This window comes from Corvus cornix, chromosome 3, assembly GCF_000738735.6.
Source record: "Corvus cornix cornix isolate S_Up_H32 chromosome 3, ASM73873v5, whole genome shotgun sequence".
Lineage (NCBI taxonomy): Eukaryota > Metazoa > Chordata > Aves > Passeriformes > Corvidae > Corvus > Corvus cornix.
Genome location: NC_047056.1, coordinates 55,875,687 through 55,898,136, shown reverse-complemented (window position 1 = coordinate 55,898,136; position 22,450 = coordinate 55,875,687). Strand labels below are relative to the sequence as shown.

Sequence of the window (22,450 nt, the reverse complement as noted above, 5' to 3'; positions counted from 1 at the left end):
TTGGTTTTTATTTCCTTGCAATGCAATAGATAAAGTTCTTCCTTGGATCATATTCTTCCTTAATATAACACCAAAGAAATCAGTGGAGCAAGTGGGTCACTGGAGATTAATTTGTCCCAGTCTTGCATCACAGGCAGTTGACATAAATGCAATTAATTTTCCTCACCTTCTACATTATCATTTCCTGTTTGAAGCTTGGAGCAGCTTTGGTTTTATCAGTATTACCGCATGACAAAACACTGAAGAATTATGTGCTAAAATAATTTAGCCATAAAGACAAGAAGATTATAGCAGCTGCCAACCTAATCTAACAGGAGGTGAAGGCCTGAAAGAATCTCCCCACCTATGAAAATGCCCCAGTAGTGAGGTTTCTCTCTTGAAATTGACACTACAGCAATGAAGAGAGGCGGATTTCTTACAGTGGGCAATTTAGGATACATTTAGATTGAAGGGTAAGTGAGATTTACAGTACCCCGTAATTCTGGTGCCCATAATGTGCTTGTCTGACACCCTGTTTGAACATAACACAGCTCCCTTCCAGCTTGTGTGCTGTGGTATCCTTACTCACAAATCGAGGGAGGGGTCAGAATTTGTCTCATCCCAACATGAAGCCAGAAGTAATCCGGAGTTCATCTGCAAAGCAAGTCTGGGAAGCACTTCTGGTTTCTCCAGTGTATAGCTTCACACTGTAGTTAAAACCTCTGATCATCCAAGCCAACCTCTTGCTCTGAACCACCCTCCAGTGGTATTGAGAGAAGCTACAAAAACTAGATTTATGCCCCAACTAAGGCTTGGTACTACGGTAAGGCAGTGAAAGTATCTCAAGCAAATTAACATCTACAGTACTTTCTACTTGAATCGAACACTGGTTTGAGTAAAAACAGGTGAAGAGAAAGCACTGAATAAGATGAGAAGCAGCAAAGAAACCATTAAGCACCAAAGTTGGTAAGACCTCCTGCTCTGAAGTGTGAGAATCACAACAATTGTCCTTAACTCAGCAGGCTGAAATGTACTTTTAGTTGCTGGAAGGTGGCATAATTACAAACACTGACAGTATTTAGCAGCAACACACCATATCTGCTAAACCAATAAAAACAGGAACAACCAATAAAACAGGATCTTACAACCAATAAAACAGGAACAGAAGGCAGATGCGACACCCATGTCACAAGATCTCCTGTATAAGATCCCTCTACTATGGAAAACTAGTTAATTATATAAACTGCCAAACTGTGTATTCTTAGTAATACACTTTTTAATATAATGTTTTTCACTACCCTGAAGATGTTAACACCTAGTTACAAGGAGGTTACACTCAACTTTTTTTTTTTTTTTAACTACACTGGGCACATAAGCTTAGAATTTACCCTATTATTACTATTATTATTTCAGTCACTCTCAGAAATATGGAATGAGCATTATTTCTAGTGCTATATATGGAAAAATAGACTCCTCTTCTACACAAGCATGGATATCAATCTTATTCCCTGTGCTGATATATACACTAGTTGATACTGAGAAGCTCACACATATGGACTATTGATACTTTAAAGTTTTCTAGCAGATCCTCCACTGATATTAACACATCTTCTGTTGGAATGGTTAAATACCTACTCCTTGGATGCATACATAATGCCAAATGAAGTGAAAGATGAAGGTGAACACTGATTACTTACTAGCCTCCAGAGAAGGAAGGTTTGGGGGTTTTTTTTAAGCTATATTCAGTTAGAATATATTGAAAACTTTTTAATTTGGTGACTCAGGCTTAACAACTATTCACTTAGTTCCTTAATACACTGCCAAAATACTAACTGTAAATCGGCAAAAGCAGGGAATGAAAACTAACTTAAATTTTTGCAATTTTAAAATGTTGAATGTACTCCAGATTTTGGCTTTTTGCATGTAAGTGTGTAGCCCTAGCAATACAATCAGCTGCAATGATACTAATACACTCTATTTTGAATGCTGGAAAGCCTGTGCAAAGAAATACCTTGTAATACTAAAGAAAAACTGTCAATCATAAACTCTTGAACAAAATTCTTTGGCAGAACTTAGAATATACTTCAATGAATAACGAGACATTAAATCTACAACTTGTCACGTGGTGCACACTATGATTTCAGGTGCCTCAGTATTTGATTAAGCTCTTCTTCAAGCTTCTACAAGGAAGAAAAATAGCAAAATAAGATTAACGATCTGCTACGCCCTGGTTTGCATGAATTCTATTACAGACTCATTTATTGCAGTTTATCCAATCACAGTAGTGTGGTTTATAGTGACAACGATACCTAGGAACAGCCATGTCCCAAGCAGGGAGTCACACTCAGTACAAGTAAATGTGATCTGTAGGAGGAATATGAATTAAATGAGAACAAAGCTTCAAGGTTAATAAACTAGATTTTCATCACATTAAATATTAATTTAAATAACTGTATTTAGAACTGATTGATCATAAATGGGAACTGTGGAAGAAATGCTTTGCAAAAATTTTTTGCTCTTACAACTTGTCTAATTTGCTGTCTTTTCCAGGAAATATTCTGACTGACTTAAAGGACTGAACATTGGTACATACAGAAAAATATTTCACTGACAAGCCTCAAAAAAATTTTTTGACTAGACCTGCAATCTCTAGACATTCCTCCTCTCACAAAGTAAAGAAAGTTTTATAAAATCCAAACTTCAGATATGGAACAAACGTGTATTTGCTAAGCCTTGCTTTTATTCCAACACTTTTTCTTGCATTTAATTTCTCATTTGCATCTTTGCTACAGGAATCTTTTCCTCACATTCTTTACTTAACTTGTCTAATGAATAAATCATACTATACAAATAACAGCATCTGCATCATAATGAATGCCAATGCAGACATTAAAAATTATTTTTGCTACATTAATTTTCAAATAATCTTTCAAAAACTGCTGAAAAGATGTATGAAAATCTATCCACATGCACAAACAGGAACAAATCTCTGTAACAACTGAATTTGTCTCTGCAAGGAAATATATGTTAGAATAGCAAGGACAATGTGAAATTTCCATTACTCTGTAATAGTTGTACCACCCTTCTGCCACAATATAATTCCTAAATCCATAAGCATGCAGGTTTTCATATTCCTTGCTGTTAGTGACTTTTTGAATTACTAAAACTGAGGGACTCAGTCCTAAGTTTTACATAATTAATTTCATCACATAAATTAATTTAGGATTCACTGTTTAACATTAGAGGCTACATGCAATGCTCGGTAAATCATATAGTAACTGTTGAAGCAGAAATCTACCAGTCAGATTTTCCTCATCATGCAGTCAAGGTGAACAGTAGCTTGTATTTTTTCTGTGTCAGTGACTAAGATATTGTAGGCCTCTTTTTTCACATTTGAAAGCGACCAAAAGGATCAGACTGACTTAAATGGTGAAAACTGATGAGGTTCCTGAAAGACCAAGTTACATTTTAAGAACAAGCTAACATCATGGACAGAACTGTGTGTGAGAGCTCTGTGTCTTGGTATATACCTTCTTCTTCCTTTCTTTGCTATAAAAGATATAATTTTGCAGTTTCAAAAGTTTTAACGTGAGATTTAATGCTCAAGGTGTAATTGAGCATTATATAAATATTGCATACATAAAATAAAAAATATTCATCCATTCTTAGTTTTATTTTTAATTGATATCCATCCTCTGCTTTTGTGTTTTAATGTGTGCATCCTCTTAATGGAAACACAAAATTAATAGTAATTTCTTTCAGTAAGTATTTGTTGTTCACTCTATCAGTGAGTTTACAGCAATACTTTGGTGAGTACAAATACTAAAATCATCCCTATACCTGGGAACAAAAACGTTATTTGATTGGGTTAAACCAATTTACAGTCTGTGTTTCAAAGCTTTGAAACTACTGTTCCCCCAAACTTTCAGGAAAGATGAAAAAGGCAATAAAAATCACATGCCTCTGCTGTTTAAGAAAGTGATATAGTTTTCATCTTCTTTACTCATCTAATCCCCTACCTCAAAAATTGGCATAGGTAATGAAATGAAAAATATTTAAGCAATTGCTGTTCTGAATGCAAGTAATGCCTCCTTTTTGAAATATATGGTGTAAATTTGTTCTGTATTTTAAATTTAGACTTTGAAAAGATGCTTCAAAAGATAGAAGCATACTCAAATTACGTCTATACTTAGAAGCTGAGATTGAGATGAGGAAGGACAGTTCTACAATCACAGAAAAATATGAATAAATTATATGGAATCTGAAAACTTCTTGTCCTGTTACACATGCATATCTCATTTATCATTAGTAGAACTGCACAGATGCACAAAAATTCAACAGGATGGCCAGAAGATAGATCACATTCATTTCATAGACTGTGACCCAATTTCTGAAAGTCACTGGCAGAGAAAACATATAATTTCCAGTTGATGAGTCTCACCAGATTACTACTCAGAATCAGAGAGCAGAGACAGCTGGGGTTAGGGAGACAGCAGAGGGACAGGTGCAGCCTCGTGCTAACAGCTCACCCAAAATGAAGCTGCATTACACTACCTGCTAGTTATCATACTTGCAAGTCTATCCTCTCTGTTCATGCCCGCGGGGTGAGGGCACAGCTTGCACCAAGGCTGTTTCACCTCCACCTTTCTTTGAGTCTTTTACCTGTCTTCTGCTTGTGAAAGAATGTCTATTTGAAATAGGAAAAATAATTTTTAAACGGTAGCATTCTATCATAAGAGTGAGAGAGAATAAAAAATTCCACCTGTCTCCTATTGCCTTTCATAAAATTCAATGCGTAGAATCCTAAAACCACTTAGGCTGGAAAACAGCTTTAAAATCAAGTCCAACCATTAACCTTATAGTGACATGTCCATCACTAAGCCATGTCCCTAAGTGCCACATCTGCACCTCCTCTAAATACCTCCAGGGATCATGAATCAACCACTTTCATAGGCAGCCAATTCCAGTGCCTGACAACCTTTTTGGCAAAGAAATTTCAGCAATAGTCTCATTTAATTTACCTGGTTTGCTCATTCTTATTTATCTGTATCCATATTCTCAAACCCATTCTTAATTGGTTTAATGTACTTGATAGCCTCAGTTATTGAATTAGTTTGTTTCAATTTGAGCACGACTTTTTAGATGAAAAACATACACTAAGATCTTAAAGATTAGCAGGGAAGAATTTTTTACTCATAGCAAACCCTGACAAACAATCACATCCTGCTTTATGCTCCCAAGCTATGAACTGTTCTTGGTCCTACCTAAAATAGTCAAATTACTTCTGTATATCTATTTCTTTCAAATCACTACTCCTCACAATGTGAGAAACTGCTCCTTTTTAGATCCTCCTTTGCTCTACTCAAACACAGTATAAGGATGACAACTCTACCTTAGAGTTTCCTCTCCTTTGCTACCTCTAAACACATCTTTCAAATTGCTACAGTGAAACCCCATCAATCTTTGCTTAGAAAACATTATCTTCCCCTGCTTTTGAGGTTTCATGCAGTACTTTTTTCCAAAAACCCTCCAACTCATTTATGATGAGACATTTCTTTAGATAGCCATGGTGTTAAAAGTTACAGAAATCTTAATTATAGTTTTCACTTTTCTGTTATTTCCTCCTATTAATTTTTCCATTAATAATTTTATGAGATTATAAAAAATGGCAGTGAAAGGAAAGAAACCCAAATTTTCCAAGAGTAGCCAAGAGATAGAGAGACAGTTTGAAGTGAAGTTAGTCTTAATATTGAATGCAAATACTAAGTCAAACTCAGCAGAGTTTTTCTGGATCAATGGTGAGACACAAAGGCAAAATTCAAATCACCTTGCCCCCAGCTACCCCTTTTTCCCCTGGCTCAGCTTCACTTCTTCACTCCCAGTTCCTTTACCCCACAGTGGTGCAGCATGTATTTCTGTTTCTCTGCTGTAAGTTTGAGGCCAACACTTCACAGTGCTCCTTGCTAGGTACCAGATTAAAAGATGCTCCACTTTTTATTGGGCCAAAGATGAGAGCAGAATGCAGACAAGGCTGCCTAAAAGTGGGTATCCTTCCAGGACTTTTCCTTGTCACATTTCAAAGGCTAACAGACAATGGAGATGTTACAGATCTCTAGTTTCTTTTGAAACAATCAAAACCACAACAACCTTTTACAAAACTCAAACAGCCTAAATATTGAAACTTTGAGGTACAAGTCAGAACATGAGTGCAAGGGAAGTCCTGGGCACTTCAGAGACTCACCTGCACCTCATACTGTTGTGATTAACTAAAAAAACATATTTCCATTTACGTATTTCCAAAAACGCAACTAACAAAATTTTAAAAGCTTAAGCTTTAAACCTTAAGAATGTGAACGGCATGGGTCACTTCTGTTGAGTTTAATTTCTATGAACAGTGCTTCTCCTTTGGCAGTGTAACAGTGGAAATGGGAAGCAGAGCCAGCTAATCTATACATCTGATTTAGGCAGTGAGGAAAACGTGCTGAGAGCCATCAATAAAAGTATCACAGAAACAACTTTCCTGCTCAAGCATGAATATACACAAACCAGTTACTACAAGTAACTAAAAGGTACCTCAGGTAGCTGAAAGTCAGGGCTGTGGCTGCATAACTGCCTGGTTTGAATGTATTTGATCAGCCTTTACAGTATCAGACCCATTAAAGAACAACACACCTAGATCAGGCAAGTCAAAAGGTTCATCTGAGTCCTCATGGCCCAAAGGGACTAGCACAGCAGGAAACAGTCCCAAATCCCAATCCAGAGAAAGATCTCTCAGTGAAGCTGCCACCACAACTTTGTCTCTTCCCAAGGATTAGTCTGTAGACCAGGAAATTGTCATGACGTGCACACACACACACTCGTAATACCTAACAGTACAATATTGATAACCTACCTAACAGTTCTTCTTTTCCATAATTATCAGATTATTATTAAGGACACAATACAACTAAGAAATAGATGAACACGAAATAAGAGTTATTTTTCTCCCCTGACACTCATTTGCAGCCCTCATAGCAAATCCTTTAGCAAACACTGAATGCCTTTCAATTTCAGTTGAAGTAAACAGAAAAAAGAGTGCTTCTCTGCTGGATGGGGAGCTTTTCCAAATTAGTTTAAAGACAATATGGGGACAGACCTCATTTTCAGTGAGAATCCACTGTCAAGAAGTCCTGAAGATGACTTTGTTCTTGCACTTGAATTTTACAATGCCAGTGTAGTTAATTTCATAGTAAGTCCTTCAAATACATTCCTCAGCAATGCAAATAAGTGCTGCTGCTCTACCATACTGTCTCATTAGATCAAATCACATGATACAGCATTAGAAGGGCTTCCTGCTTTGCTTGGCTCATTTTTTATTAGCCAATTCCTTCCACAAAAGCTAAAACAGTGCTGTTACAGATATTCTTCGCTCAATTTTAATGATCATTCATCTTCAGGCTTAAAAACACACATTTCAAAAAGCTTCTCTGGAGCTTAAAATTTTAATTTGTTGGACTAATTGATAACTATGGTTAGAGCTGTGTTGTGTGAAAACTTCAGGAAATGCCAAATTGAATCTCACTGCTTATGTTTTCATATAAAGTACCAATCGTAACTTAATACTTCGAAAACTGTGTATAAATCCCAGTCTTTACTCTTCTAAAGGCAAAAAGAGGAGTTTTAAGTTTTGTTAAGAAGAAGCAACAATAGTTTCATGACAAATCCCACAATGCATCAGATAATTAATTTGGCACTGGATTAATGAAGCACTATTTATGTCTGTAACCAGCTCAGTACATCTCTATCAAACTACAGACATGACTTAAGTTTTATTTGAGTATATTGTGTGCAGTAAGTCTAATATTTCTATTTCATAGAAATCAGTTTCAGACATTTCCTCTGGCTGAAATAGCAGGTACTGTGCTACCCTTCTGTTCTGGCCAAAGAAGCTGGGTGGTTGCCTTTGGACACCACTCACACTTCTGCAGCTGACCACTACCATGCTGAGATTCATCCTCAACGGTGTACAGATGATGAGGTTCCTTTTTTAACTTTATGAAATACTGCTCAGAGAAAGCTGACATATTCTATACTCCAGGGCTGTACAGGCATAGATTAAAAGGCTGGATTTTTAAACAAAATAAGTTTCAAACCCATGTGTTACCTTAGCCAGATGAGTATTGATCCATTTTGTGAAAGTCCGTTTCTGCACTGACTCTTGCTCATCTGAGAATAAAAGGAAATCAGTTTGATTAGACATCACTGGATACACTCAGATTTACATGATGGAAAAGTAAAATTCCCTATTGACAACAAATGCATTCTGCCCTTGCCAGAAATTACTCTATATTTTATTGTGACAGTCAATTTTGCTTCCAAATACTCATAAAAAATACTTCATATTATTACAATAATGTTCTGATAATTGACTATTTGAAGAGTTTCATGGCAAAGTTCAAGTCTTAACAAGCCAATAACAAGAAAGACACCATTTAAAATCTGAATGTCGAGATAAATCTGAGTTCTAAGTCCATACTATACTTACCCAAGGTCTGAGCACCTAGAACTTCTCCATACTTTTTAACTAGAATCCACGTCTCCAACAGCCAAGCTGCTTTTAGGTAGAAAGTCAGCTAGGGACTTAGAAAAAATACTCTTAGCGTGTCTATTTGAAAATGTTTAGAATGTTGAATTAAAGACTTGAAATTGTATTATCAAACTTATCTGTCCTCTGGGAGATCCTACCAGGAAGGAGCCATTAGTTAGCTCAGGCAGTTTCTCCACCACTACTTACCACCTCCCTTAGTCCTGTCTCAAAGCACTTGTCTGATTTATAGTGAATTTCCCTGACTGTCACATCATCCCTGCGGGACAGCTGCCAGATGCACAGATAAAAATAGCTCCCAAATGAGCTCCTCCAGCTTCAGCAGCAAGGGTCACAGCGGTGGAGGGAAGAGCATCACAGCACTATAAGCAATCCACAAAGTCCTGTCCCCTCCTTGTGGGTAATCAGTTTTGACACATGGAGTAATTTCTCAACAGAGATATTCAAGTATTTCTGACAGAGATTTTTCTTTCAAAAATAGGAGGAAATATCTATTTCATGGAAAACCAAATCATGTTATTACTGTCATCAGCTCTGAATGAGCACCTTCATTTCCCAAAAGAAAATTCAAATAAATACAATTGCTGTTAAATATTTACTTTCTGTAAGAATATGTGCATATCCCAAAATCTACAGATGGAGTATCTAATTTTAACTACTGCATTTGCCAATGACTTGTGCAGCACTGAATAGCATTTTTCCTATTCCACATCTGTAAAATTAAAATGGAATATTCCTTAATACGCATTAACATTCTGGAAGAGCAACTTCTAAGCTTGTTGCATTACTAACAATAAGCTCCCTGACTTACACTCATGCAATGCTGCTTCACAATGAGGGTACATAAAGATAGAAATCACCACACAAAATTCGTAGGTCAAAATGTTATCGTCAGTGGGACAGTGATAGCTCCCTGACCATATACAAGTTCCCAAAAAGTGTCTGTGCATTATAATTCAGGGATATTTTCTTTATATATAAATAGTATCTCACATATAAGAAATATCAAAGGAAAAAAAGATACCTACACTGTCCAGAATCTATTGCTAGACTTTCATACTTTATGCCTAAGAAAGTAATGTTGCATTCTTTATTTTCCTTTTGTATCATTGGGCAGGTGACCTTATGTAAGTTTTAAAAATGTATTACATTCTCAGAATCTACTTGCTGCGCTCATGGGCAAGTTATGAAAAATATCACTATGATACTGCACCATGCTTCATTCCACACTGACTATTTTTGGCAGGAAGGTGTCTTGACTTTGTATGTGACAATTGTTTCTACATTCTGAAAAACAGACTTCTCACTGCATGGTTCCTAAGCATGAAAAAGACGCCTTCCTTTTGACACACAGTAAATGTCAGCTATGCTCTGAAATTACATATAGAGGCAGCCAAATAAATTTCCATGGAAGTACTTGCACACTTCTATTGGGTTGTGTGTGAATAGGTGTAGGGATAGAGATCAGCACACATAGAATTAGTCCAGTTCTGCCTCTCTTCACACCTCTGTAACTTAAAAAACTCCCCAGCAACTCTGAGACAACAAGGGCATGCCAAAAGAAATAAACCAGGCCTTCAGAAGTCAAACTTCTCATCAAAGAAATGAATAAAAATGATTCCCTAATTTGTTGTTCCAGTGCATCTTGATTATTTAAGAAACAGCCTTCTGACAAAAACTGGAAATCAAAGAACCAGCTTCCTGCTCCTAAAAAGACACTTTACCAGCAGAAGTCATACACAGTTTCAGTCATATCAACAAACAGCAGAAATAGCCTTTCTACATAACCCGTTTCAAGGGAAATTATGTGAGCAATACATTCCTTACAAGCCAAACTGGAACTACTAAGCAATAAAGTTTCCTTGGTTCTAGCACTTATTTTGTATAGGCTTAAAAGGAACAGATTGTACCACTGTAAAATCCATGTCTGAACACAATACAAGCAGCGCATTGATTTTAAAAATTCCATTGTAAATATGCTTTGTACAAATTTACCTGGAAGCAATTGCGTTGACTAAATTCTCTGCACAGGTACTGCTTATCTATACCCACAAGACGTGTGTGTCACACAGGTCCTTATGCTCTCCCCACCTGCAAGGACTGTCAGCTCCGTACTCGCACCACTTACCCTGCTGGCACTGAAAGAATTCAGGAAGCACATTCAATGACACAACATTTCTGCCACCAGCACCTTTATAGAGAGCCATAGGCACTGCTGCTGCTGCTGCTGCTGTGGATGCTGCTGCGGCTTCTACCCCTCTCTCAGTGCAGCGTTTCTTTAGAATACAGCCAGAAGTAATTTTTCAACAATGATCCAATTTCTTTCCCTCACTGGAAATGCAGGCCTCTTACAAAAATCCCTCCACCATCTCTTATCAGAGAATTCACATGAAGCCAAACCTTAAAAACATCCTTATATGTTCTTGCAGAGCTGCAACAGCCAGACAAAGCCAGCTGTATTGGAAGCAGCAGTTCTGCTGGTCTCACTGCCATCATCCTTCTCCACTGTTTTTCTGTGGAAAGATTTTATTATCCCAGCACCAGCCAATCCGCTAGCAGAAATCTCTGATGTCAAGAGCTTGAATAATTCATCCAGGGACTGTGACAACCCAACTACACTGCTGATATCCTAAAGCAAAAAGATGTGTGGCTGCAAAAAATGATGCGGCTTTCTCACCAGTGCTTTTGTAACAATATAGTGCTCAGTAAGTAAAAATGGTTGAATGGCACAGACCTTCTTCTCTAGGTCACACATATAAAGGAAAACAGCTCTTAAAAACAACTAGTTGGGTTCACTGCATACTCTAGCGAGACAGGAATGTCCTTCAGCTTTGCAACTGAAAAGTGGAAGCAACAGCAAACCACGAATCTGAACAGACATGTAGGCCACTTAGCTTTGAATAATGCATTTGATCTGTGGTACCAAGGGGCATGAAACATATGTAAGGATGCTGAGAATTTTTGGAGTGTGCCTAGATCAGCCTGAAACACTCAAATTTCTGATAATATGCAGTACTTTCGATTTCATTAAATCAGAGCACCAGAGCATTTGAACAGATTTTTTTTCCTCTGGTAAAATGAAGGCAGATATGAAACTTTTTTTGTGGAGATTCATATGTTGTTCCCCTACAGGGGCCAACAGAGTAGTAAACACTATTGAAATGGGAAAAAAAAGGCTTTTATTATGCCATTACTGTAAATGTATCATTATAGAGGTCAAATTAAAATTTCTGTTTCTGTAAAACACAATGACTCTGACAATATCATTCTGCATCTGAAAGAAACATCACAAGAAAGATACCTTTAATCAAGTATCTTCTCTTAATTGGCTGGAAATATCTTCATATTTTTACAAACCTTTTTGCTACTAAAGCATCAGCAACAGACTGCTTTTCTACAATAATTTTTTGATTAGGCAAAAAAAGACAAATGTAACTGGTTATATTTACTTTAAAACATTTAGAAAAAATTATTTGGATTAAGAACACAACCAACTATGCATCTTCAGACAGTTATGAGTATGTTGATGGAATGTTCATCATGCATACTTTTTCTAAGGTCTGCTATCATGCTGACAGGTGTGTACTGTGCAGCAGCAGATGGCACATCAAGCACCTGGTGCTTGGGGATGGGACAGCGCAGGGTGGCAAATACTGGGTTCTGCTTCAAGGCAACACAAGAAGGAGGCTCATGGACAGAGTGAGAGTCACAACAGAGTCAAGTTCACACATTTCTAATAAAAGCATCTTGATTGATTCTCACAGACTGAATAACATGAAGATTTGTTTTTTCTTGCTTTAGTGAAATTAAAGTTCCTCACAGCTCCTCATTTTCAGTGTCCTTTTTTTGTTTCTTTGGTTTTGATAGTTCTTCACTAAGAACACCGAAGAACTTTTTGTTTTACTTTGTTTTCCAGATTTTTGTTGTACTGCTAAATCAACATAGAAGTATAGAAAAGTGTGCCAAAACAGCTGCAGAGTTTCAATGTCACTTGAGAACACAACACAGCACAGAAAGCAGAGGACAGTACCTCACTGGAAATTTTTTTTGATGAGGAGTATGGCATACATTCTCTAAAGCTTTCAATAAGTTATGTTATATAACAATTTCTATCTTCATTAAGGACAGCTTTAACTTAAAGCAGCTGTAGAAAAGCTTGCAGAGTGAAAGCAATAATGTGGGGACACTGCCTATGAAAAGGGGCAGTATTTTAAGCTACATCATCTAATCTACGTTTCCCTAACAGGTGGATTACCCCAGTTAGTAATACTGCACAGGGCAATGCAACTTCATTTCTTGTCCTTTAAATCTCCAGTTGATGTTTTTTATGGGACAATTCCAGGAAAGTTTTGTTTTTTTAAAAAAGAAATCAACAAACAAATTAAATTCGGTGGTAGCTCTAAAGTTTATATATTTTTTCTAAGCTGCTAGGTTTGATAGTACCTCTATAGACTTTAGGATGAAAGAAAGGATGAAAGCAAAGAGGGAAAAACTGTTTTCAGCAGCCATTCCTACTCAGTTGACAATAAGACTTAGCAGTACTGATACAAAGAATGAGAATATATATTTTAAATGCCTTATGCATTTATCTTTTTTTTTAATATATTTTAAGGAGGAAGACAGGATTTGTCAAAGTGCAGCTCTTGGTTATGTGCTTCTACTGAACGTGCTTTATCAGAGATGGTGAGATGGTCACAGTAACAAGACCATTTATCTAAATTTCCATGATTTGGGATCTAGGTCTACACATCACTCATAGCCTGCTCCACCACTGAGCACCACTCTGGTCCCCATCAGTTTCTGAAGGAAGAAAATCCACGCACAAGGGCTAGAAGGCAACCAGTCATCCTTGGCCAAACCCCTACTAGAGAAAATTATGGGGGTCAGCTCTCAGGGGTTTGCACAATTTACAGGTAACCTCAGTACAGTCCTTGGGGAGCCAAACGTTTTATGTCATTTGGAAGAGTGGAAATAGAGAAAACCCACACACATACTGGTGGAATAACTAGAGGAAACTGAAGTATGGAGAAGCAGGCTCACATCTGCAGCAGCACTGCCTGCTGCATCACGTGCTGCTGCACAGCAGCCGGCACACAGCTGAGGACTTTCTGCTCTTACCGTCTGAAATGTATTTACCAAATATGTTATTTTAAAGTTAAACATTTCTTATTGATTTCCTGCACTTCTAAGAGATAGAAAGTGTCCACCTAGCCACTATTTAGAAAGATATAAAGAATTATTCCATTTATAATCCAAAGAAGGTTGCATTTTAAAAAAATATCTGGTTAGAATAAAGTACAAACTGAACAAATCAATATGTCTTCTTTTGTTCTCAGTCAATTTATTGCAAACACAATCAGCAATCAGGCTCTCTGGAAGCACATGCTGTGGACTGTGCAAGCAGATTAATTTTTTGAAATCTGGGGAACCAAAAATTTAGCCAGCACCAGAGAGTGTGTGCTTTAACTCAGGCTGTTGGCTCCACCTCACAGCAGCACTTAGACTGTCACAGCATATGTTTATACTGTGGGACTTGGGAGACTTCCAGTCCTTAAATCCAAGGTAAGGCCCTGTTGTGCCCATATTCTCATGACCATGTCAAATGTTCCTGAGCCATCCAGACTCACATTATCCCCCACTTTCCTGCACTCTGGTTTTCAGAGGAAGGAACAGAGCATGAACACAGCACTGTGCAGTGATTTAATCTTGATTCTTAGAAGCCAGGACATGGTCTGGACATCTCTGCACTGCCCCTAACTGCTCTTCACTTTGATCAGAAGGGCTTCCCTTGTTGTTCAGAGAAACTAATGAGAACAACATGATTTCTGCAGTGGATTGGAAGATATGTCCAAAATGTCATTTTTTTGACTCTGTGCATCATTCCCATTTCCTTGCAGTACACTTGCTCCTATTTTTTCTTTTGAGTGACTAAAAATAAACCAAACAGAAATTAAACTGCTATGCACCATAATTTGCCTGTATGGGATGCATTTTGATCTTCTGCACATGTAGAAGCAGAATGCATCCATAACTAATCAATGAATATATTTGCATTTTATGTTTACTGTGTATTTGCCTGTGCTGCTGCACTACTATTTTCATCTCCACTGACTGCTGTGTTAATCTCCATGTGATGTAAACATGTTACTCATATATGAATCACTTTCATAGTATCTGCACTCAACTGAATACAGTCAGAAATTAAAACATCACCATTTAGAAAACCATTATAGGCACATTTAATTAATTTTTAAAAGCAGCACCCTGAAGAAGATATTAACAAAAATCAGGATACTCAACATTTGAGTTAATCATGTGTAATGGTTTCAGCTCGTCTGAAAGATTGAGGATTTGCTGCTCTGCAGGTGTCTGTTTACTCACCAGTTTGGCACAGGTGACAGTGAACTTAAGTGTTCATACACACATATCTTTTCCTGCACCAACAGGTAAGGTGAAAACATCTTGACATAACTGATCACACTCAACTTGACATTTATTCTTATAATTATTTTCCTTAATTATATACTTAAAGAGATGGTTTGAATGGTGAAAAAACAAATAGAAATCTAGAAAATCCAGTGAATTTCATTAATAAGAATAACTATCCTACATAGCACTCCTATTTCAATGTATTCATGCTGGTAAGTAGGCACACCAGTTTAAAAATTGATTTTTCCTAAAGACTTTAGTATTTAAATACATTGATGAAAAATCATTCTCTTGTCTATAAAATACCTACTACAGTAGCATCTGCAATGACCATAATTAAAAAAAAAAAAGGTCCTAAACAAATATACTGGGGGTTTTGTTACAGCTCATTGCAGGTCTGCATCTGGCATCATGTTGTCATTTACGTGTTTTACAGACATTCTTTCTACTGACATGAAAAGCTTGTACGTTATAACCTCTGTGTGCTGTTGGTCCACTCCCTTAGAGCTTTTAATAAAGTCAGGTTTAAAAGAACCACATATCCCTCATTGAAAAGAAGTCCAATTTTTAACAGAAGTCTTAAAGACAAGCAGTATTCACATCAAATCATTTAAAGAAAATAATTTAAAGAATATATTTTAAAATGTTGATAATATATCTATAGGTAATCTAGATCAGTACCAGTATGTCTACAAGTATCTTTATTAGTTAGGGCTTTAAGCAGTCATTCTGCCGTCAAGAAAGGTACTTAAAAAGCAGTTATACAAAAATACCTGCGAGATCAGATTGAAGGTAGCAGATCTATGAAAATGGAAAGCACAGGCTCTGATTCCATCTTTTTTGCACACTGTATGGCACTTACATGACCTCCTAAAACAATGGAGAGTCTTGCTTTCCTGAAGCCAATCTTGTCAGGCAGGAAAATTACTGTAACAGTCATCACTGATTTGCAGTAGATTTGCTAATATTGTCTGACATTAATAGGACTGCTCATAACATTATGCACTACAACCTTTGAGAGAGACTTGTGCAAAAATGTTAGAACTGAATTGGAATTTTGAATATTTAATGTTTCTCTGTCATAAGACACAGAAATGTAAATGCACTGCAGCAAATGCACTGCTTGGAGCAAACTTCTACTACCAGTAGTAAAATTACCATTTTTCTATGCCTACAGTGAATTCAATTGCCTAAGAACAGTGGAAAAATTTGGCTTGGATATGGAAAAGGTCAGAATCTATTGAAATAAATCAAAACTAAAGGAGACATACTGAGCACATGCTGTCCAATGGATTAAATCAGGATATAAGGATCCTTTACTATAGTGGTATTTTTAATATGTTGTTCATTAGTTCAGAATATTCACCAATAATTATATTAAACATTTCTATTTGTTTATAGTAACAAATCTAGTAATAATTCTAATATGAATAAAAGAGACTAGAACAAAACAACAGAGCACCTCAAAATCAGTAAAAAAATAGACATGGTAGTAATGGGTAAAGCAATACTAAATTTTGTGGTACCAAAAAATATATCCTGCTATGTTGTAAGATGAAAAACAGCACATCACATAGAAAGGAAGCAAGCTGTCCAACAAACACCAGGCAGCACTTTGAGATGCTAACTATCCAAAAGTGAGGGATTTTCAAGGAAATCAATTTGGGCAATGTCTCGAACAGAAACTGATTTCCCTGCAAATGACAATTACTTGTGTGATCCTCATTCTTGCAGTCTCTCTGCAGTGTGTCCTACATGACGCACGAACATCTTGGAAAAATGCACGACTTTGGCCACTGTTTCTGATACAGTCCATTCACAACCAGTGAATTCTTTTCATGAAAGCTGAATAAGATCAACCATTTTGAACCTCAACCACTTTTATTCTCAAGTTTAATAACCAAATAGCCCACTGAGAGCATCAAATGGCCTAAATGTTCAATAAGCCCCCAAAGTGATCAGTCATAAATTGGTCTATGGTGTTCAGTTCAGCCAGCCGAAGGTAAAAGAGGCTGCTAAAACTTCAAGGCAGACTCGTGAGCTACAAAGTGTAATTCTGTTAGGATTTGTTTCAGTAAAAACTTCATTCCTACAGACAACTCTGTTATGGTACCTAAGTGCTATCTAGGCCTGGAAGATTGTGTGATTGCTCAAGCATGGAAAGATAAACAAAGCTAGTAAAGAAACTACCTGATTAAGTGCTACAGACAGCGAAGAACTACAAACAAGCTTACGACTTAGGGCAAACAATGCTTTAACAAGCCACTGGAAATAAAATTATTTTTTGTCAATCCATCTACAAGCTATTTGTGATGCAAAGAGTCTTAATTTTAGATTGGCTGCTCCTTCCCTTTTTTCTCAGTATATGAATGAATAAGCAGGACCTTCAGAGTCACACATTTGGCAAGAAGAAGAGCTCTAGATATCTCTGAAAAAGTGTATCCTAATTTGTCCAAATTACAAGCCTTTTCAAATTCTCACATACACTTGAATTTTAGCACTTAGACTCTCCAACAACCCACCTTCACAGCCTTGATGAAACACTCATCAGACTGCACAAAAACTGTTCCCACAAAGAGTGGTTGAACGTGCTTCAGCTTGGGGAATACAGGAAAAAAACTTTTTTTACTGCCCATAACTGTTTCAGCTTCAAATAATCCTATAAAGAAGCTGCATGCTCAACATCTATCCCCACCTTCCCTCTCATCCCTATGATGGCAGCTGGATGTAGTTCTCTGCTTCAGGCACAGACAGGACAAAAGCTGGGCTAAAGGGAGGAATCTGAGGAGGAAAGAAGAAAGGTGTGAATTATCTAGATAATTCTAGTACCCAGAAGGTGGGAAAAACCTCTGACTGGCATCTGGAAAAGTGAAAGAAACAGGCTGAATCTGCTTGTGCTGTCCTGGAGAGCATGACACTACTGTCCTTGCCAAGACAACTCAGAAGTTATATATTCCAACTGTAATCATGTCCATACAAACTTTATTTTCTCCTCTTTCACACATATGATAAGATCAGTCTTTAATTACATAACCACATGGGTTTTAATTACATGCTTGCTACCATTTTTTGTGCGTGAAGGAAAAATCATCAATTAATAAATTGTGGGATTTTATTTTTTCATTGTTTACAATAATGTTGCTCTCCCTGTCAGACCTAATGATTAAGCATGTGACTTTGCAACTCTTGCACTATTTCTGTAACTATTTCTTCTCTTTGATACAAAAAGTAATGGGGGAGGCAAAATTAAGTTCACAAAAAAAAAACCCATAAAAAAAATCCTTGAAGCCCAATGTTTTGAAGAGAAAAATATTTTTAAAAATGGCTACAATGTGAATGAAGACAATTCAGTCTCTGAAACCAAGTATAAGGAATGATGGACTTCATCATACATCAAAATCAGAGTCTGTTCTCTGAACATCATTTCACCCCAAAATCCTAGGATATAGCTCATAATCAACAACGATGCATGTTCACTTACAAGTTTCAGCCATTCGGATACTACACCAGTTCGCTCAATGGAACTGCATTGATCTGAACAGAATTACTCTGGCAAAAAAAAACATTATTCAAACTGAAATGTCTAAGACTTGAATAGTATTTTCAAAGGTGATTTGACATTCTTCAGTGGAACATCACAAGAAGCAAGTAAGTGTAGAACAAAAGAGTATTGTCCCGACTGTGTTTGCCTTTGACAGTCCCTTCCATAGCAGCAAATCACAGACACCACTGTGCAGGCAACAGAATTTTTGTAGTGTCTATTATTACTTAAAAGGACAAAAAAAGCAAATCTGGGCCATTGTGTCAGCATAATGAAGTCCCTGAACTTGTTGAGGGGCAGCTAGGGTAGAATCCATGTCCTGGGAGAGGGACAGCAGCCTTCTGCCAACCTATGTCCTTGCCCCTCAACAGAAATTGAGCTTCAAAGTTTAGTGGGAGAGTTGGAAAGCAGGGTGCTGGCATGAAGGGAAAGGCAGCAGTGGTCTGCAAGCAAATAATTGTTCTTATCCTTAACAGCCAGGGGCAAGTGAGGCTTAACTTTAAGCATTTATGACACTTTGTGCTGGCCCTTCAGACAGAAGTGAGATGCTAACTTTGCTTTCAGACAATCATTTTTTAAAAGGCTTACTAGGCTACTATACTGTTATATCTGTTCCTTTTTTGTTCTTGGTAGCAATAAATGATTTTGTTTATCATTTATTTAAACATAACCATGATCTTATTCATCGTTTATGCCCTAATATTGCACCACGTAAAGTAACGCGAATTTTGCCACTGAAGGAAACAAGCATTTTTCACTGAGATTATACTTCAGATTGGCCATCATTTCTCATCTGAAATACAAAGGTACACTCTTTTTAATTCACTTTATGGCATATATATTTATAAGGAGGAAATATTTCCCTAGCACACAGAAAGTTTTGCTCTTACTGGGTCCTGTTGAATAAACTCCTGCATTTACCGCCTCCAAGCAAAAATTTTTTCCAGAAACAGTATTTATGCAAGAAGCCTGAAAATCAGTTGATGTACTGGGTTCATCAAGTCTACAACTAATCACAGGAAGAATTTATTTATGTTCCCCTGTGGGAACACCATTCTTATTAAACTGACTGGACCTTGATTTGGACAGATATATTCTTCTATATAAGAAAAAGCAGAAAAAATTTCCTCATAGGAAATTTTACATGTACTGGACATCTAAAAATATATTAAAATTGTATGAGGAAGAAGAGATGACAAGCATATTCAGAGCAGGTTGTTCAATAAACAAAACAGAGCCAAAAACCCAACAACCATCAAAACAAAAAGAAACATTCAACAAAATGGATAAAGACAGTGATACCTCAAATTTGCCCAGGAACCATGCTGTGACTAAACACTGTTCACATTTAATACAGTCCTTGTCAAAATCAGCAGTTCTTTTTCATATTTTTAATCAAAAAAGCCTTCAAGGCTTCATCACAGCTTTTATATAAATGAATGACTGTCGCCTGTCTGCAGGGCCATCTGAAACACATCGAAGGGAAAGCCCACTCCAATGAAGGAACAGGCTGTCCTGCTAATGATAGTGCCAGAACTCAATCTGGAGTTTTTATTAAAAATTCCCCTACTAAGTCACTAGCACACAGATAACAACATCTAATGTGGGGGACTTTATGTAAATAGAATCCATGCCATGCATCACTTGCCCTGTAAGGAGAAGCTAAGGTATGGGGTCTGGTTCAGCCTGGGGCAGAAATGGCTTTGGCGGGACCTATCTGCAGCCCCCTTGCAGCTATAGGGAGGCCAGTAACAAGATGGTGTGGGTTCTTCAGCAGCGTGGTTGGAGGACAAGAGATGATGGGCAGAAGCTGAAACAAGAAATGTCTCAGGAAAGGGAATGCTTTCTTCCACAGAGGACTGTAGGGCAGTGGATCAGGTCACCTGTAATCTCTATGGAGATAAAGTCCTGAAAACCTGGTCTCAGCTGATCAAGCTGGAAGTTGAAAAGCAGACCTCTTTAAAGCCTGAATTTTCCTATCAACCTATGGAAAATTTGCAAATAACTAGAGTAAAACCCAAAACCCAAAGAGGTTCACTCAGTTGATCAGGCAGCTGTACAATAACTGGAGAAACACATATAAGCATGCTGCTTTTCAGGAGACTCACCCAATACTGGCATAAGCGGTTATGAGATTGTTCACTCATCCATACTGAAAAACAGTACTCAGAACTGCACACATTTAGAAGGTTTCTGTTGAGAGTGGTATTTATTGAATCTCAGAAGCTTGAAATTTCTCAGGTCCATCTAATTTTCACATAGTACAAAGGTCCAAAATAATCCTAATTGATACTGACCAAGAATATCATTGCTTGATCTCCAGCCCTTGAACAGATAAACCTGATAGGTACATTCCAGAGTCCACAAAATTTCACTGCTAGTAGTTGAGGAAGTAACAATAATATTGGTCTCAAGCAGCACCTGTAAGATGATGCATTTTGATTTGCCACAAATTGTTAGAAAAAAACCCTTTGTATTAATCCAATTCATAACCAATGAGAAAAATACAATATGAATACCAAAAATCCCACTTCCCTCAGCTCATTCATACCTTACACCAGAGAGAATATCAGGAGAAGCTCTGCAAGCTGAACATGCATTTTATAAGATTTTGTCTGTATTTATTCCAGTTGCCCAGACACAACTCCTGTGCAGAATGGGAAGGCATGAAATATACTGTACTAAATAGAAAGAAACCCTCTAACACAACTTCTAGACTAAATCAATCCATTTTATTCTTCTAGAACAGTATGCAAGTAGGTTCCCTTAAACCAAGGGTCTAATTCAAAGATGAAGTCAAATCAATGCTGACATAGTTTGTGCTTGTTTGGTTTGGGTTTTTTCCAAACATCTTTCTAATATTCCTGCTGTGCAAGTATATGCTGATTGCTATCAATGGCAGTGATGAGGCAGCTAATTACAAGTGCAGCAGACATTAGCAATGGTAACATATTCCAACAGGCACAATATGCTGTTTCTATCCATAGGCACAGAAACAGTAGCCTCATGAACTCAGAGAATTAAGTAGGTAGGAAGTTTATGTGCTGTAGGATTTCCATGTTTATGTGGGACAAGAAAACAGTGGAGCACATGAGTGTTCATTGTGGAGGTAAAATTTCTTCCCTAATTTCCGGTGAGCCTCTTAAACATGAGATGAATTACAAACTCAGACTTTTTCAATTTTATCTAAATTTGTCTCCTTCACAAGAAAATTGTTACAGAACCTCATTGTATTTGTTTAATCTAGTGGACTTGGAAGTCCTCAAATACAACATGTAAGCACATACCCCAGCACATAAGGATATGACAACTTGGCTGTGATAACTCCCTGCTATCCCATGCTTGGATTCATTAGGAAAGGGCAAGGATCGGAGAAGATAAAAGACATCACTCAGTTGACTTCTGTTCTGGCTGATCAAGTTCCAGGAGTCCGGGATACATATCACAGAACCATAGAATCAAAGAATGGTTTGGGTTGGTGACACTGAGCCGTGCCATAAATCAAGTCCCTCCTGATGGGAGAGAATTTTCTAAAAGTCCTTGCAAGGAGTTTCAAAGATAAACTGAGACTTTTCCTTTAGTTTCAATGCTGCCAGATAGTTGTTTATTAAGTCTTATCAGAGGAACAGAACCACTAGCGTGACCCAGGTACAGCACAGAGCACAGAAAAGCAGGAGTGAAGGCTCTCTATCAAGATTTACACAGCCTTTTAAAGATATTTTAACCAATAGTTACTAAAAACGTACATTATTTTCACTTTCCTACCAATTATTCAGTAACACGACCAGGAACTGCTGAATTTTCTATCCAATCATTCCAAACTACTTTTACTGCAGAACATGGAGTAGTAGGAGAAGGAAAAGAAGGTTTAGAGAACAACAACAATCCTCCATTTTGATATTTTTTACTCTTATCTA

The 22,450-nt window shown here is 37.2% G+C and overlaps 1 protein-coding gene across 1 annotated transcript in view; it reads right to left on the bottom strand.

Annotated features, from left to right (window-relative positions):
* The window catches only part of SYNE1 (spectrin repeat containing nuclear envelope protein 1), a 294,515-nt gene that overhangs the window by 233,916 nt on the left and 38,149 nt on the right, over positions 1–22,450 (bottom strand). The window contains 1 exon segment of the mRNA XM_039568730.1: positions 8,123–8,184. Within this exon segment, the coding sequence (XP_039424664.1) occupies positions 8,123–8,184 (62 nt within the window).